Genomic DNA, 16678 nt, shown 5'->3' on the forward strand with positions numbered 1-16678 from the left:
GGCTGCGCGGCTTCTGCAACCCGAAACTGCTGGAGGAAGCCTTTGAGACAGCTAATTAGATATGTGCAGGTACAGCATCACATTTTAGGACATGGTACCTTAGCATTTAACAAAGATCCACAGTCTGAATTCCCGATATGGTGAGCAGCAGACTGGAAGACATGTATGTGTGAGTCAGAATGCAAGCTGGGGAGCCTCGCCCCATGCTGTAAAACCATCATGACTCAGATCAAAAACAATTAAATCACAGTAAAACAGAATATATCTACACTTTTTGTTAGGCAGTTGCTACTCTGTTCCGATTCATTGGAGACGTACCCCTCTGCTGGCATAACTGATTATCCATTTGGCCTGAACTCTGTGCAAAATCCTATGGGGGAAAAAAAAAAGGCATCAGGTTTTCAGATCTTACATCTGAGGAATTAAACCAACATTTTAAAATCTTCACGGTCACTCAGAAATACTGATACGCTATGAAATCTGTAAATTAAACTCTGCCTTGTTTGCTACATACCATAAAAGAATACTAGCAGTACTCAGACTCTGTAATATATAGTGGATTTTTATACTTCTGGAAAAAAAGTACTTTTAATACACCACAGAAAAAACAAAGTTTTAGTATCTCCTTAGGAAAGAGTTATTGTGATGACTTTTAACTTAAGAGAACATTTACTTTAAAACAAACGCTGTTCTAGATTTATGCTCCTGGCTCCAAACACACTCTTACAAAATTCTCCCATTATCCCAATTTCGTCGGTTGTGCTTCCCACGGAGCCGGAAGCCCAAGGTGCTGATCTCCCGAGAGCGAGTCCGCTCCTCCGCCGAGGTGATGAGCCCCGGCCAGCGCTGCGGCCAGCTGCGTGAGCAGCCGCGGAGCGGTTAATCCGAGCGCCCAAGGCGTGTGCGATCCCCGTCGCCGTCAGACGGGCTGCTGAGCGCTCTGCAGTCAGCCAGGACACCCACTGCCCTCCCCACAGCGCAGGAGAGGCAAGTCGGCCGCCCCAGTACCGAGAGGGCTTTTAGGAGCTTCTGTTCAAGTGTTACGGAGCGCAGATGGTATTGTCTGACACACGAGATACGATTCAGCAAATCATGGATGCTCCTAAATGCTTTTTAATTATTTCACCACCTCTAGAAACAGAAGTAACAAAAATAAAAAGGATGATGCAAACTTCAGACGGCAGAAACAGATCTGTTGGTAGGGAGGTATAACGTGGGTGATTGTAAAATCTAGCAATCGTTTTCCTTTGCTTTACGCTGCACACATTTCACACACTGTATTTAAGTGTTATATTTGTACACACCACCAAACTTCTACGGAAACGGGACTTCTTTCTGCATTCCCTGGCACAGGAAGAATCTCATTTTCTAGTCACGGGGAAACATTTTACAGTCTTTCCCAAACCCTCCGCTGAAGCAAGTAAGAGATTTACTTCACAAACAGCAGTGAGTTGAAGTAAAGTACAGAGGCAAGTCTCTCCCGTGTGTGCGGGTCTCTGAGCGTTCCTCGGTTCCTTTCAGAACCGCTTTGCGTGCGTGTGCCTGTGCGTGCGCAACATCTGGGATTAGGTTTTAAAACGGGTAAATTACTAAAGCACCAGTGAAGCCAGCAGAGACACGACTCTTTACAGAGCACGAGCATCTTCTATGGTTTAATGTAAGACCTTTTTTGAAAGCCTGCTAGAGGAGTATGTGGGCTTGGCATCCGAGATACACCTCTAACCGGCAACTGAACTAATACTGCTGACCCTTGCAAACAGACTCACGTTCTGCTGTAGCTACGGGGGATTTAAACGCCATTCTCTTATAGCGCAGAAACCAAGGCAGATAACCTGGACTGCTCACACAGGGAACACTCACGTCTTTTTGGCTGAAGAAAACAAACTAAACTTGCTGCATTTACTCATAATACTTAAATTACTTTTTGTCACTAGGACTTCTACACTGAAATCTGTAGTTTCACTAGAAGAGAGTCAAAGATGAATTACAGTTTTGTTTTTAACCACAAGTTCATTACTGCATGGCAAATTCTTTTAACACTAAGTTCCAAACTTTTTTTTAACTGCTATGCAATTATTTTAATATTAAAAGGATAAAACAGAGTTGCATTCAGAAGTCTGATGTTATCCAAAGACTTTCAGTAAATATTAAATTCTTGTGCCTTCTCTCCCAAATCCATGTAGCCTACCCTTGGACTAGCTGTAAAGCATTAGGAGAAAGAGTTTGACTAACGTTTCTGTATCAACAACAGTAACTTTCAGGTGACTGAGTACAGTTACTAGATTCCTAAAAGCATTATTATGTTTTAATAGTAAAGTGTTTACAAAAACTGCATTTATTCATTGTAAACAGTCAATAAAACGTATGGAAAACATGAGACGTGCATAAAATCTGATACACCAAGCACAGCATAAAAACCTAGACAAAGGGAACAAAAATGCTGTAAATCCTTATTCAAAGCAGTATTCGTAATGACCTCAGTGGCTCACTGTCAGAAATAAAGACTGCGAGATCAGACCGGCAACATATGTTCTGTGTACTTTCTGCAAAACCCCACACACTTCTGTCCAGTTCTCTCTGTAAATCTATTGCACACAGTATACAACTGCACGATTGCATCTAAACACATTAACGTACCGATTTCAGACATGCTCTATGTGCAGTAGATTTAAAAAAATAAGTATTTTAAAAATTGTCTTGTAATAGCAGGATCTACATCACATCTTCCTAGCACAGCCAATCACTTTAATGAGAACTAGATTCAGCATGGGATAGCGAGAGCTACTCAGTAACCTTTTAGTGTTATAAGATGCCTCAAGTACAGGTATAATCTGTGGTTTGAAAAGAGCTGCAGAGAATCTTGAAGCACTTCAAAGCAGTTTACTGGTTTACTTCAGTGAAATGACTTTCACAAACACAGCAAAGGCGAGAAAAGCTGTTGCAATTACCCTGCACACCACTGTTACTTACTGCAATAGCTACCTGAATGAAGGTGGCGAGTAAAACACAGCTCATCTCCTGCTCCAGAATGATCTTGTTCTGAGGGTTATTGTAACAAGCAGCTATTAGCGAAGGGAAGAGCACTTTGATTAAACGAGGATCACTGAAATACTGGAAAGGCAACTGGCATAGTTTTTGCAGCACCGTGGGGTGACGGCCAGACTGTACAATGATCTGAAAATACAAACATAACAAAATTAAAACACGTGATCGATCCGTTCTTCTCTTCCTGTTAACCACCAAGGGTGCTGAAGTCATGCGAAAAAAATGAGCGTGGCTGAAGAGTAAATGCTAAAAATAAAGCCTGTACTATTTAGTTCAAAAACCTCCTGGTTTAGTGTTCAAGCATTAATTTTATTGCAGAGGAACACACAGAATGTAAGGCTGTGAAATTTCTTTTTCCTGCATCACCAAAATGACAGTAAGCAGAAGGGGACTAATGCAGATTATAATAAAATAGATGATTTAATACCTTCATTCAAATGACAAAGAATTGTAGCAAAGTGCCTATTCTAAGTAAGAAAACAACCCCCCCAACCTCTGCCATTTAAGCACAGTAAGCATGTCATCAGGGGAAAAAAATCAAGCAAGAGATCACCAGGACTGTAAACACGCCGCCGAAGCTCGAGCAGCCTTCACAGAGAGCTCTCTGGCAGTTACAGGACTCTCTTTCACGGCAGACCTCTGCCACGCATTCTCAGGCACCAGAAAGAAAAGGTGATTGTAAGCTGCACAGCAAGGAGTTTCAGTAAGGAGAGACTCCGAAAGATCCTCCCATCTGTATTCCTTATCTCACTTTCTATCAGTGCCATTGACTCTAAAAGGAGAATTGTTTAGATAAATGGGACTGCTGTCATGAAGCAGGCTAACTTTACAGCTGTGTGCATCTGAAGAAATAAGACAACGCTGTTGCTGGTCTCCTGCAAAGGAACCTTTCCAATTTACTTGATATTCTTATAAAGTCTTTGTGATAAACTGAAAAATGCCCAAATCGGAGCTGTTCCAAGTCACCTCAGTTAGACAATTATACTATGAAAGAGCTGCTTGACCCAAAGTTGGCTTTTCGGCATAGGAGGAAGCTCCTTTAAGGTTCGAACACTGTAAAACCATGGGTCACGACTGTAAATTGTACTTGGAAAAACACAATTTTACAGGTACACACCCAGACAAGACTGCGCTCAAATTAAAACCAGAAGGACAGAAAGAAGCGGTTGAGACCACAGGAACATAAATTATAGGCATTTACAAGTTTTCCAAGCGCTTTTAACAATACCTTCAGAGCACACTCTCAGTTGATAATGCAGTTCAGTTTAAAAACAAGATCAACAAAGTAATAGCTTGCATTTTTTTCAGTTCACCAGCCAAAACGACATTGAAAACCTTGCAAGGTATTGAAGGTAGAAAGGTCTTAATGCCCTTAACTAGAGGAGTTTTTAAAAGACAGCCAAATATGTGACAATTAGGCATACATTCAGGGGCGTTTTGAGAAAAATACCACTGAAGCATTTGGATGATTCTAAACTTAACTCTCAGCTCCCGCCCTGTAAGCAAGAGGGTGCCTTGCCAGTTTGCGATTCCTGTTTGAATTCCCAATTAACCGCAGTGGTTATTACACACACCTATGTTTTCCTACGGTAAATTCTACAATCAGAAAAATACTTAAAAGTAATCAAACTGCACTAAAATAACCTGGATTGACATTTCTGACCCAGGACAGAACAACAGACCTCTCAATTTCTTTTTAATGGCCACTGTACACTTGCACAAACAGGCAGAGTAAGAGAAGTTTTGGGGACTTTGCCTTTTTCATTTCACACTTCACTTCCTTCACCTGTTCTAGAAATGCTGTGGATCATTAGTGAGCTCTTACCAAACCTACAGTGCAGATACCCAAAGAGCTCCCATGGAATTAGTCTTCCATTATCTTTTTCTTTTCCAAGTTTTTACTACTATGATGCTATCAACATGAAAGACAGAAGGTATATACAAGGGCCGCTGATCGTTTTAATCTGGTATGTATCACATGTGGAATCAATTTAATGATTTCAGCTCATTGTTCTAATGCAGCTACTAAACCTGATACGCTGTATTATGTAACTCTGCAAAAAAAAAAGAAAAATCATGAGTCACCCCTTACTGGAAAAAAACCCAAACAAAAAACCTCTAGCAGAGCACATATTCCTTGTTTCACTGGCGACTGGTGGAGAAAGTGAAGTCCAGCCCTTGACTTAGCAGAGGAACCGGGAAGAAAACAAACGAAAGCCGTGTCGGTGACTTCACAGTGGAAAAAAGACTTAACTCTTTTTTTTTTTTTCAGACAGCCACTTGGCTGCTTGATCCCAGGGAGTTTTGCAGGCCTGGACTCCTACAGCACGCTCGGAACTGCTCACTGAAATGCAGCGCAGAAAGCCTGCTTTTCCTCCTGCCTCATACTGGAAACCAGACACATTTACCTAGAATTAGCTTTTCTTGTTGCGCTCTCTCTAGCCTGACAGTCAGATATGCCTGTCAAATGTAATGAGATCCTAATTAAATCACTGCATTTCTGTAGAGCCAAGCATTTAAGCACCTGCTTAACTTCAGATGTGTGCCCAACTCCCATTAATATTTGCTTGTGGTTTTCTTTTTCTGAATTGAGACCTGTCAAATTAGTACAAGCTAGATTTTTTTTTTTTAATCCAGAGCAGGAAACTCACATCAAAGTTTCTATATTTCATTTAAAAATGTTGCCTTCTCTCACAATTTATGATATCCATTCAACTTCATTGGCTTTGCTTCTGCTTAGCTTAAATAAATTCCAAAGAAGATGCACCTGCTTAGTTTAGCTTCTTTTTGGCCCAACACAGTAAGCATTAGAATAGTCCTCTGAAGACCCAAACTACGCACAGTAGGAGACAAGGGAAATGAGCCTCTGAAATGCTGATCCATGATGAATTAATTAAGTTTTTCTTTATACCACCAGCCAAACTCAAGACCTTGCTACGTTTCAGAGTACAGCATCGTCTGCCCCCAGTGTAAAAGCCTGAGGAAAACGAGAGGCTAGAGCATGTCAAATCTTTTCCTGTGCTGAAGTGAAGCAACTCTACACTGTGTAAGTCGTGTGAGGCTACACGATATATGCCACTCTAAATCCCATTTTGCTTACTTTTAACCGTTGCTAAAAGCCACCTTTAAGAAGACAGTTTCCCCTGTTTGGTCTCCATCTGCAATTCCCCTCTCCCCGCATCACCACCTTCCTGCTGCGCCTACTGAATTGGCACTAGCTGCCCGTCCAGCGCAATGACTAATGTGATGACCTGCGGGAACTTTTTACTGAGCACACCTTTCAAGGTTGCCTATCAGTTAGCTTCTGTCACTCCCACCAGTTTATAGTCTTCCGCTGATTTGCTTTATCTCCAATAGCCAGAGGGTCAGGCACTCTCTTCTGCCCTACCAGGCAATCCATGCTCCCACGCCTGACTTTGCAAAGTGCACTAACCGCCCTGATCCACTCCATCGGTATTGCTGAGGTTCATCACTCAGCAATGCAGTTCGCAGAGTCCACGTTTTCCTCAAGTTCACCCGGGCCAACGCTCCCTCTGTAGCATACTGCCGGCCACTTGCTGCAATTCGAGCTGTGAAAGTCTGAAGCAGTGTAAAAGCCGGGCTCTCGAAACAGACCACAACAACAAAAGCCAGCAATACACCACACAGCACTTGAGCGCTAAAAAAAGACAATCAATCAAAAAATTTAAAAGCGCCTTGCGGTACAACAGGGTTGTGAGGGGAACTCATGATTTTGCTGGAACTTTGATAGGGTGCCTGGCTGCAGACCTGAGGGGACTGCTGGAGGATATCCCACCCTGGATTCTGCAGTTCTTCCTCACACTCCCTCCAGGACAGCCCCAGCAGTCTTCCTCTCCTGCCGCTGCTTCCTGGCCCCTTGGTAAGGAGAAATTCCCAGGACTGAAGGCCAGTGCTAGGGAACTCATAAGCCATATGGACCCAAATAACGTGGGTACGATTCTTCTCCGGGTAGCAAAGGGAATGTTGTGGCTCATTTAAATTTTCTGTGAAACTCCAACAGCCCCCAAATAACTTTCTGATGATCCTGCATGAATGAGACTCCTCAGAGCGCGACTTCTTTCCTGCCTGCAAGAGCTGGGAGGTAACTGCTGGCACACACAGCGGCCACACTCGCACAAGAACCAGCCAGGGAAAGATGTTTAGGTGAACACCTCCTAATTCTTTACATACGGTATATACATGTATTTGTCTTTCACTTAATCTTCCTCTATATTCCTTTTATCATGAATAAAAACTACAGTTATTTTAAAATGCAAATGAATCTTCATCAAAACAGGGAAATAAAATCTTCACAACTAAAGGGATCCAGTTCTTCTGAAAGATGCTGCAATGATACAGAATACTTCAGCAGTTACGTGTTGCATCAGGGGTAACAAAGTCAATGGTTAATTTCACAAGAAAATTAAAATAAGAATCATCTAGTCTTTGAAACTGTATCTTCCTAATCGGGTAACTGAGTTTATAAGCAGCTTCTCAGGAATATAGAGGATTTTCATGGAGAAAACTAAAATGAAAGCCAGAAAGTTGAAGAATGGCTGTATGTAAAATATTCAACAAATATTAGTTAAAGCGAACTTAATCACACATTTAATGTAATCACGTGCTACTAATTTTTCAAGAACTAGTAGTGCAATCAAATTGACTTGTGAAGATTTACTTTTTTTTAACTAAGGAGTAGTTTTTGGTGACAATCTAAATTTCTGTTTCCAGCCTGCACACGTTTTACGTATGTAAAGCGTTTTAAAAAAAGAGAAACTAATTTAATTCAAAACTCTGCCTGCAGCCTCCCAGAGATTTAAAGGGGATTATCATCACAGATTGTTTTCCAATGGTTCTACACATGTATGTTAAATATTGCCAGATATTTTATTAAAAGTCATAAAAATTATGGTTCAGTCTCAGACCAAAAACTTTTTCACTCCTTGAGTACTACGCAAGGTTAGTCCAGGATTAATTACTGCAGCGTGGAAGTGCTGATTTTTACAGCAGAATTTAGTCTAGTTCTACTGATGGATTTAGGTTTTCTTGTTTCACTTGGATGTTTGCAGCTCTGGGAAGGCATCATTCATGTCAGTTATGTCTGTCCATACGTACCATAAAAACACTGTAATTATCTTTCCAAGAGGCTAATTAATTTTCTGGTCAGGAAGAACAGAAAGCCAGCAGCAAGCTTTTTGTCTGTGCAAAGGCAAAACAAGGCACTGAGAAGGGAGTGTTCAGCTGACTCAGAAAGCCAGGTTCTCAATGAACTAAACTGTGCTAGACCAGCAAATCACAGTATTATGACTCAATCATCGCCACTTATTGAAACCACCCATACACTTAGAATCTACAAGACATTCATCAAGTGTCTAAAATGGCAATAATAATATTTACAATTCTATTCAATTATTTCCTCAAAGGTTGCCTTCCCTTCACCACAAAATAATGATTAGAAAACCCTCCTCACAGTATTCTCAGTTAAAAATGAGTTGGCTCAAGCTTGGCAAGAAGCTGTTCTCCTCCAGGTAGTTAGACAGTGGTCAGGTTATCCAGTCCAAGCCCACGGCCAGGCGCGTTTTCGATTGCTCAGAGCAGCTTCCCTAGCTACCATACAGGACGGTGCCTTCGCCCCGAGACATCCGCCCCATCCACGCCCCAAGGCAGACCAGGCTGCCAGCAATGCACCGGTGTTCCAGGGTCCTTTAAGTGCAGGGCTGGGGGACACAGCTGGTGCTGGCCCTCAGAGACCGACGGGTAAACACAAGAGCCCTCAGCCCCGGGCTAACCCAGAAACATGCACACGTGCTTCCATCATTTTCACTTCATTTTCAGGAGACTTGCTCAAGACTTTTCACAAACATAACAGGAGGACACAATTTAGGTGTTGCCAAATAGCAGCACTGTAGGTGGGTACCTTACACAGAGATCCTGTCATTCACCTGAGGTCTCGTTTTCATTACAGCGTGTTGCCCCCTGATTTCTTTTACCACAGATTTCCCGTGATTTTTTTATTTTGCAATGATTTTGCAAAAGCTTATTTTTCGTGAAGCTCACACTTGACTGAAGTCACTGGTAACACTTGTGTACACAAAGGCGTACAGGTGTGCTTCCCACACCACGAGTAACAGAGAAGCTCCGCGCAGCCTGGATACGCTCCGTGTCTCTCCTAGGAGCCACTTGGTTGCTGCCTGCCGGCTCACATTGCCTTCCAGAAATCAACTACACAAAAATAGCAAAAGCCACAAAAGCCCCAAATGCCAAGATTTGAACAAAACCTTGCAAGTCATTGAAGTGCACCAGTCTCACAGGACTAACGGCACGGCAACGCTGTGTTCGCAGAGGTCTACAGTCAGGCTGGCAGCTTTTAGTAATTTTGACCAAGTATTAGAAGTTGTAGCTCTTTTATCGAAGGAAAAATGAGACAAAATTTTATTAAGGTGACATGCATATAGGAAAATGGAGTTGAATTGCAAGTTTTTGAAGTGTAAAACCTCCTGAGGCAAAATCTTCCTCAGCTCTTGGAGAGAAGCAGCAGCTAATGAAATGGTTATTCCATGGGTACTTGGAAAGAAACACAGTTATTATCTCCAAGAGCTGAACTACCTTTCTACAAAAACATCCTTCTCAACAGAATTTCCTTCTATTTTTATGAAAGGAAGCATTAAAACGTGCTCTTCTACTTGCCTGTGCTCTTCTGCTATAATGTCTTTCACGTTCAGACGCAACTTTCTTAGAGCCGCTCAGACTAAAAAGCTAACGGTTCTCTAAGGGGCACTCCTTGCCTTTTCCACCATCTCGTACGACCCACGGTGCCAAACTTGAACGTGGCCATTATAAACATTTGGATCTTAAAACTGTACTGCTGGTAGGGGAACTCTTAATGTTTCTTTTCTATTCATTTATCATTTCTCTAAATGCCAATTCTAATTTGTACAAACAACTAATAACTTTATTGAACAGGAACTGTGCATCCAATCTCCGTAACTACAGTACTCCATCAAACAGTTAAACCCCATTGTTCGATGTCAGGTTATTTATAACTTCGAAAGAGAAATCAGTCTTTATATTAGTCATCCAGAGTTGCTCTTCAAAGTTAGATCTGCATTATTTCTTTGCTTCTATATAAACAGATCTCATATGGCCAGTATTTAATCAGCAGAATTTGTCACCACTTCGGCTCTTCTCCTGCTTTAAGGTCAAGCTCTTTTCTTTCCATTTTGCAAACTCCACTGTTGGCAATGCTCTGAGCAAAGAATGTTCTAAATGCCTCACAACATTTATCAAGAATCAGAGCACCATTTCCATGCAAAAACAATGCTCCAGAATTTTACATCCTAACTTAAAAAAATAAGAATTTTGTCTATTTGAAACATCCCAGTGTTTATTTTCTTAACATCATGTGTAAGCTTTCAGAGAGAAGATAACAGAGTGCAGAATAACCTTAGCCTTCCTATAAACCACATCATGAGCAGTGTCCTTTTAGAGCAAGCTCTATGGTTTAAGCACACGGATTCAGTGGTGCTCTATGTATATGTGACAAAGAAAAACACGATCTGAGCAGTTTCTGTTTAATCATCCTAAACCATTTGAGCATTTAGATAGGCCAATGCAAATCCAAGCAGAGGGATGCATTAAAGATGTAAATATGTTTATCAAAAGTGATGCTAGCGGGAATTTTAGATAAAGCTTTTGAAAAAATGTCAGCCGAAATGACAACTAACAAGTCACCTGAGTTTATAGGATAACTAAGTATATATAGATTAAATTCAGCAATAAATAAATAATATTAAACAGATATTGTAAAGGATAAGCTCCTTTACAATGTGATGAAATGAGAATGGAAACAATTCTAACAAATAGTGAGGCTGTCTGTGACTATAACACATGCCTGAGCTCCAGGATAAAATAGTAAACGAATGCCTGAACTAGAAGAGGTAGCAGAAAAAGACTGAAACATTGAGCCACTGGACGTGTTACAGAGCTGGCTGAGGAAGAGCTTCAGAGAGCAAGAAATGTACTTCTCTGCCACAAAAAATGTGCTACAATTCACCCATTACTATGGGCAGAGGAAGACAAGGAAGATTTTCCATAGTACTCACTCACAAGAGAGAACACGTTTTGTCTTTTCTTCATGTTCCAGTATCGCTTCAATCAAGTGTTGCTTGAACTGAACGTGATGAAACGGGGCTGGGAGACTTCTTTGGTCCTCTTGCGGGCTCCACCCTCCGAGGAGCATCCAAGTGCTGGGAACAACTGTCAACCGCCTGAGCTCAAAGCTGTGAACACAGAGCAGGCTGGCGTCCTCCCTGCGTGGGGCCAGCGACGCTGGGGACAGTTACTGCGGGTCTGCACAGACTTGGACAACTCACAGTTTATGGGAGAAGTACAGGGAGTTCCCTCACACGAGGCGAGGCAGACAATGGCTCCCAAGGCCTGATTAAATATTTGCAGGCTTTAGACTTTGTTTTGACTTTCTGTGTGAAATTAAATTCTCATGAAAAGGAGAAACCAACAGGCTGGGTGGGAACGAGGCAGAGCGAGGCAGCCGTTGAGCAAGCTTCGGTGTCCGTCTCCAACGGATCTCCACTGGCCAAACCCATAATGTTCCAGGCCCAGGTCTTAGCTGAGAAGAAACTGCTTATTAAGCAGCATTATGTCACACTCTGCGGTGTTTTTCGATGCAGACAAAGGCCCACTGGGGACTGAGCTGAGACCACCAAACTCTCTTTATCCTCGACCCAGAAGTAAGATTAGAATGTTGGTCTCCGGAGGCGGCAGTAGCCGATTGCTCTCTCTTCAACTCTAAGCCTTGGTTATGGACCATATTTTCAGGTTGTTGAAAGTACCGGCTTTTATGGGAACTAAGTTCACTGTTTTGTGTTTACAGTGTAAGAATACGACAATAAGACAGATGCAAGTGCCTTCATTTCTCATAGCAATTCCTCTACACTCTCTCTCCCTCCTACAGGAAACAGCCTGCCATCATGAACTGAAACTAAATACACTTGATCTCATGTTTAAGTCTTTGCTCATATTAAATTACCTTCCCCACACCCTCTCAAAAAAAAAAAAAAGAAGAAAGAATGAATTACGGGATGCATTTTGGAATGTTACAAATACCATTAAGACGTGATGTGTGAAATATGCATTCCCACATGCCGTATTTTATTTGCTTTGCCGTAGATCATTCTTAAAAACGAAGCAGCTCATCAGTAAGCTCAGATAACAACAAAGGTGTCTGACAAATCACCTAGGAGGCATCCCCACTTTTCACCGACTGCCTAGATAGGAATGTCATCTTTTCTGCAGCTTTGGTTCACTTAAGTGAATTGATGCGGTCCGAGCACGTCGGGCTGATAGGGGAGAAGCATACATTACAGCTCTACTTCCACCTCCTCCACTTTAACTTGCGGAGTTTAATCCTATGGGGATCTTTTGCTCACAAGCTGAAGTGCTCCTAAATGGCAGTCAAGGCTATAACTTCATCTTCATCACACACTTGCCAAAATCAGCTACTCCACAAAATTGATCAGGCGTATTTTTCATTCAAACCTATAAAGCTTTAAAAAAGTTAAGAGTTGGGGATTTTTTGTGTTTTTGGTTTTGTTTTGTTTTTTAAGGTTTAAAGAACTAAATGCACAATCTCAGCTTGAAATCCATACTCCTAAAAGTGCCTCCTCTGAGAAGAAACTAACAAACTCACACCTAAGCCATTTCAAACACTGTTTACTTACAAACACGGATGTTAACTGTGCAGTAAGTACCAACGCCTGCATCCCGTGTTGTATTCTTAAAACCTCACCTACCAGATCAAAATTGTTTCGATCACTCCATGGCCCCAAAGCAACATAAATAATCAAAGTTTAACGATGGCCTCTAGTAAACAAACCATACGGAAACTCTACATCATGTTTTTATAACCACTCTTCCAAGTTTTCCTTTCAACTTCCGATTTTCACAATTTTTCCATTTTAGAAGTATTTTCCTTTCTTCACGCTAACACTAAGAGGAAAATGGCCACATACCGAAACTCAATATGCACTTGCACCGCCAAAAGCACAAAATAGTTTCCCTACGGAAGGTAACTTTTCTTCCGAAGTCCCTCGGTCAGTGTCCCGCAGAGCCCAGCAGGCAGGGCTGCGTTAGGAACGCTTCACGTACTCGTTGATGTGGGTGATACATGCTTACCGTAGGATAAAGTGTACTGCTTTTTATGACAGAAGAAAGACTTGCCACATGGAAAAAAAGCTAAAAAGTAAGAAAATACAACTATAAGCCAATCATTTAACAAAACAGGAAAAGGACAATCTCAGGATGAAGCCTTCCTTGGGGACGACCGACCATGCTTTCTTTGTGCTGGGAATGAGTCACAAATTCCACGATCCTTTCAGAACTCTGCCTACCAGACAATATTTTAATTTCTTCGAACATTATATTTACACCCATGATACCAGTGTGTGACATTTTATATATTTAAAGACAGGAGAAATACCTCTCCCAAACGTCCTGTAATCTTACCGTTCCTTATTCCGTTAACTGGAGCTAGCTGGTATGCCCGAAACACGCTTTGTGACACATTTTCCACACCTATATAGCAAGGATAAATTTCTAATAAGAACGATCTACTAATTCCACGTGCTTCTGCTTTCAACATATGGACTATTAGATATTAACCTTTCAATCATTTGTAAGTTTACAATAAGAATAACGTGCTGCTCTTCTGGACGCAAGTCTCTAGGCATAAAAGGTGTGGCGTGACAGAGAAATTAGTTACACGTGTGCAACTGGAAGACAAACTTCAGGGGATGAAATCCCTTCAACGACACAGTTTGTGTTTCCAATTTTTCCAGTTGCATCAGTTATTCTAAGAGAAGTTTTTACTTCTATCTCAAACCCTAGTTTTATAATTAAGTTTTTTGAAGCTGCATGTACTTTTCCCTAGCTCTTCCACAGAGTTTTTGTTTTGCGATCTAGCAATAATCTGTTTGACAATTTAGAAATACACAGTTCTGTATCCTACACGTCCCAGAAGTTAGTGAGACTTTTCCAGAGAACTCCAAGTAAGTGTGTGTCAAGGACTAAAAGAACATTATTTTTATTTAAATAAATGCTTAGCAATACAAATGGTCAATGCAACTTCTCCTGGAGCTCGTCAGGCAAGGTCCTGAGTCTGAGCATCTGATTTGCGATGCCTTTTCATACACAAAATATTCAATAACTGCAATGAATATGCAAAGATTTTTATTCCCAGTACAGCAATGTGAAAGAAGCCAAATCGCCTGTCACTCGTGTTAATTTAATGATGGGACCACATTCAATTATCCAATATAATATGCAAATGAATTGAGTTGACAGCACATGCTAATTATATTCATTATAATAATTAAATCAAACAACGAAAGGGAATAAAAATGTAATGAAACAGAAGGATACTTTTAATTAACAAGAACATTTTAATTAGAAACTGTAATCCTATGCTCTGATACAGTATGGTTGGACATCATTTTCACTACGCAGTTTAGGCGGACATGCCTGTCCTTAGTATCACGGGACCTGTTTTTGTAGGTTAGTAGATTAAATGGTGGCCAAAAAAAGAGAATCAGTTTCCTTGATCACCCTTCATGCAAAGCAGATGCCTAATAAAGCCGAGCTCTGCTGCGCCTGGTTACAGAATCCGTCTCGTGAAACACAGGCTGTCTAACTCTGTAGTAAACAACGGTTCACGTGCCGATACAAAACAGACAGTGCCGTTTAGCCCTGACTAAGGGAGTTAAAGCATTTAAAATACTAAAGAAACACTCTTTGCTTTTTGAAATTTCCAGTTTCCTAACTGATTTATTTCTTCACTGACAGCAGCTGCCCTGAAAAAGCTTTATGAATGTTAAAACAAAATACAAAAAAAGAGAAGGAATATTACTAAAATATTGTATGTGGGCAGTCAGCAAAATCACAGACTTTTTAAAATAAACAGAGCGAGCACTACCAAAACACTCAGGAATGCGTTCCTCAGGAATCCACTGTCCTCGCTGCTCCTCGACAGGATCCCTTGGGTCTGGCCCAAAAGCCAGCCGTGGCGAACACGCTAACCGGGAGCCCAGCCACTGCCTCCGCGTGCGCGCAGGACCCGCCGCCAGGCCCCAGCTGATTTGGGACTCCTGGAAACAGCAGTGAAATATGAATCTTGAGGCTATGAGAGAAAAGAACTTTCCTTTTTCATTTGCCACTCAACTAAACATAAAGACTTTTACAGATAGTGCCATAAACCCAGACAAACCTGTATGACTTTAAATGACTGGCATGTGATACTCTTGGAAGATTTTCTTCTATGAATGTGAAATATTTAGGAAATGGCCCTTTTACTATTTTGAGTGCACAGTGGTAATAATTCACTTACTTAAATCACAGAACTGCTACGGAAGGCCAATGGTGAGGTTGACAGGCTGTAAAATTTCCTTTTTAGAAATCTATTCTCCACACTGGGAAACTACACTTTTTTCGATTAATTAATGCCTTTTTTTCTTTATTCCAGCACACCATTTAGGATATTTATCTGTTGATGTGGGTAGACAAAGGAATTACAAAAGGCACGCTGAAAACTCCAAACAACTATCTGTTCTTTTTTGAGGGCTGAAAGGAATGAAAACATACAAAGGTTTGCAATAAGGAATACAAATTTGGAGAGGAAAATACTTATTGAAACTCCAAACACTTCCGAACAAATGTACATTTGACTGCAAGAATAATGTGAATTTGCTTTGAAATACGTCAGTTATTGACTCCTTTAAAGTTTGTTCAGATACTAAATCAGAGCGATCAGGCTCTGTGGAAATATGTTTTCATAGCTCAAGTCTGGTGTATCTATTTTTATTATGCTGTTCCTTCCAGGAGTTCAAGCCTACGATTTGAAAGCTTTCACTGTAAGAGCAATTTTTTATTTTTAGTAGGACTCTGCAGATGATCAACAACAGAAGAAAAGAATTGGAAGCTCATAACATAATAAAAAATTAAACCGTAACTGAATGAATAGAAAGCACTTCCCTCTTCACGAAAGGCATTGTATCTCGACTGCAAGTCACAACACCAACAGCACCTGAAAACAACGACCGTGAGCAAGTCGTACTCTTTGCCTAGTAGTCAAAGGGAAAATACTTCCTTTTTCTAAAAAAACCTTCCCTGCATTTTGCAAGTACCTAAGTAAGGAACACTTCAGTTTTTCAAAATGCTTTTTAAACAAAAAAACACCAAACCAAAATGCCACTTCCTCAGTTAAAACCTCATTACTTATGAATATCAGAAATTACATAAAAAGTTAAGCATGTCACGACATCTCTTGAGACAGTGCCACCAAAGCAAACCACCATAAAAGAGCGCTTGTAGTGTATGAAAGCACTACAAGCGGCCGTCCAACCGTTTACCCAAAGACCTAACCTGACTCTCAGAGCTGCAGAAGTTACTGTTGAATCTCGAAAATTAACCCAGTCTGGGAGCAGATTAGTGATGGCACATGACTCCCACCCCAAGCGCACACGCTGAACGCTCCAAGACTAAAACGTTCCCAGCTGGGAAGCGTGCCCACAGACAAATGCCTTCTGCACATCCTTCGCCTCTTGAGTGCCCGCCGGCGGGCGCC

General features: G+C 41.2%; 1 protein-coding gene across 1 annotated transcript in view; it reads right to left on the minus strand.

The window, feature by feature from the left end:
* Positions 1–318: 318 nt before the first annotated feature.
* The window catches only part of SCAPER (S-phase cyclin A-associated protein in the ER), a gene marked incomplete at its 3' end in the record, with an annotated part of 146209 nt that continues 129849 nt past the window's right edge, over positions 319–16678 (minus strand). Inside the window, exons 30-31 of the mRNA XM_010142808.1 lie at positions 2983–3174; positions 319–370 (exon numbers count right to left, since the gene is read on the minus strand). Coding sequence (XP_010141110.1) covers positions 319–370; positions 2983–3174 — 244 coding nt within the window. The remainder of the gene's footprint in view (positions 371–2982; positions 3175–16678) is intronic.

The sequence above is a fragment of the Buceros rhinoceros genome, unplaced genomic scaffold (genome assembly GCF_000710305.1).
Source record: "Buceros rhinoceros silvestris isolate BGI_N320 unplaced genomic scaffold, ASM71030v1 scaffold12319, whole genome shotgun sequence".
Classification (NCBI taxonomy): domain Eukaryota; kingdom Metazoa; phylum Chordata; class Aves; order Bucerotiformes; family Bucerotidae; genus Buceros; species Buceros rhinoceros.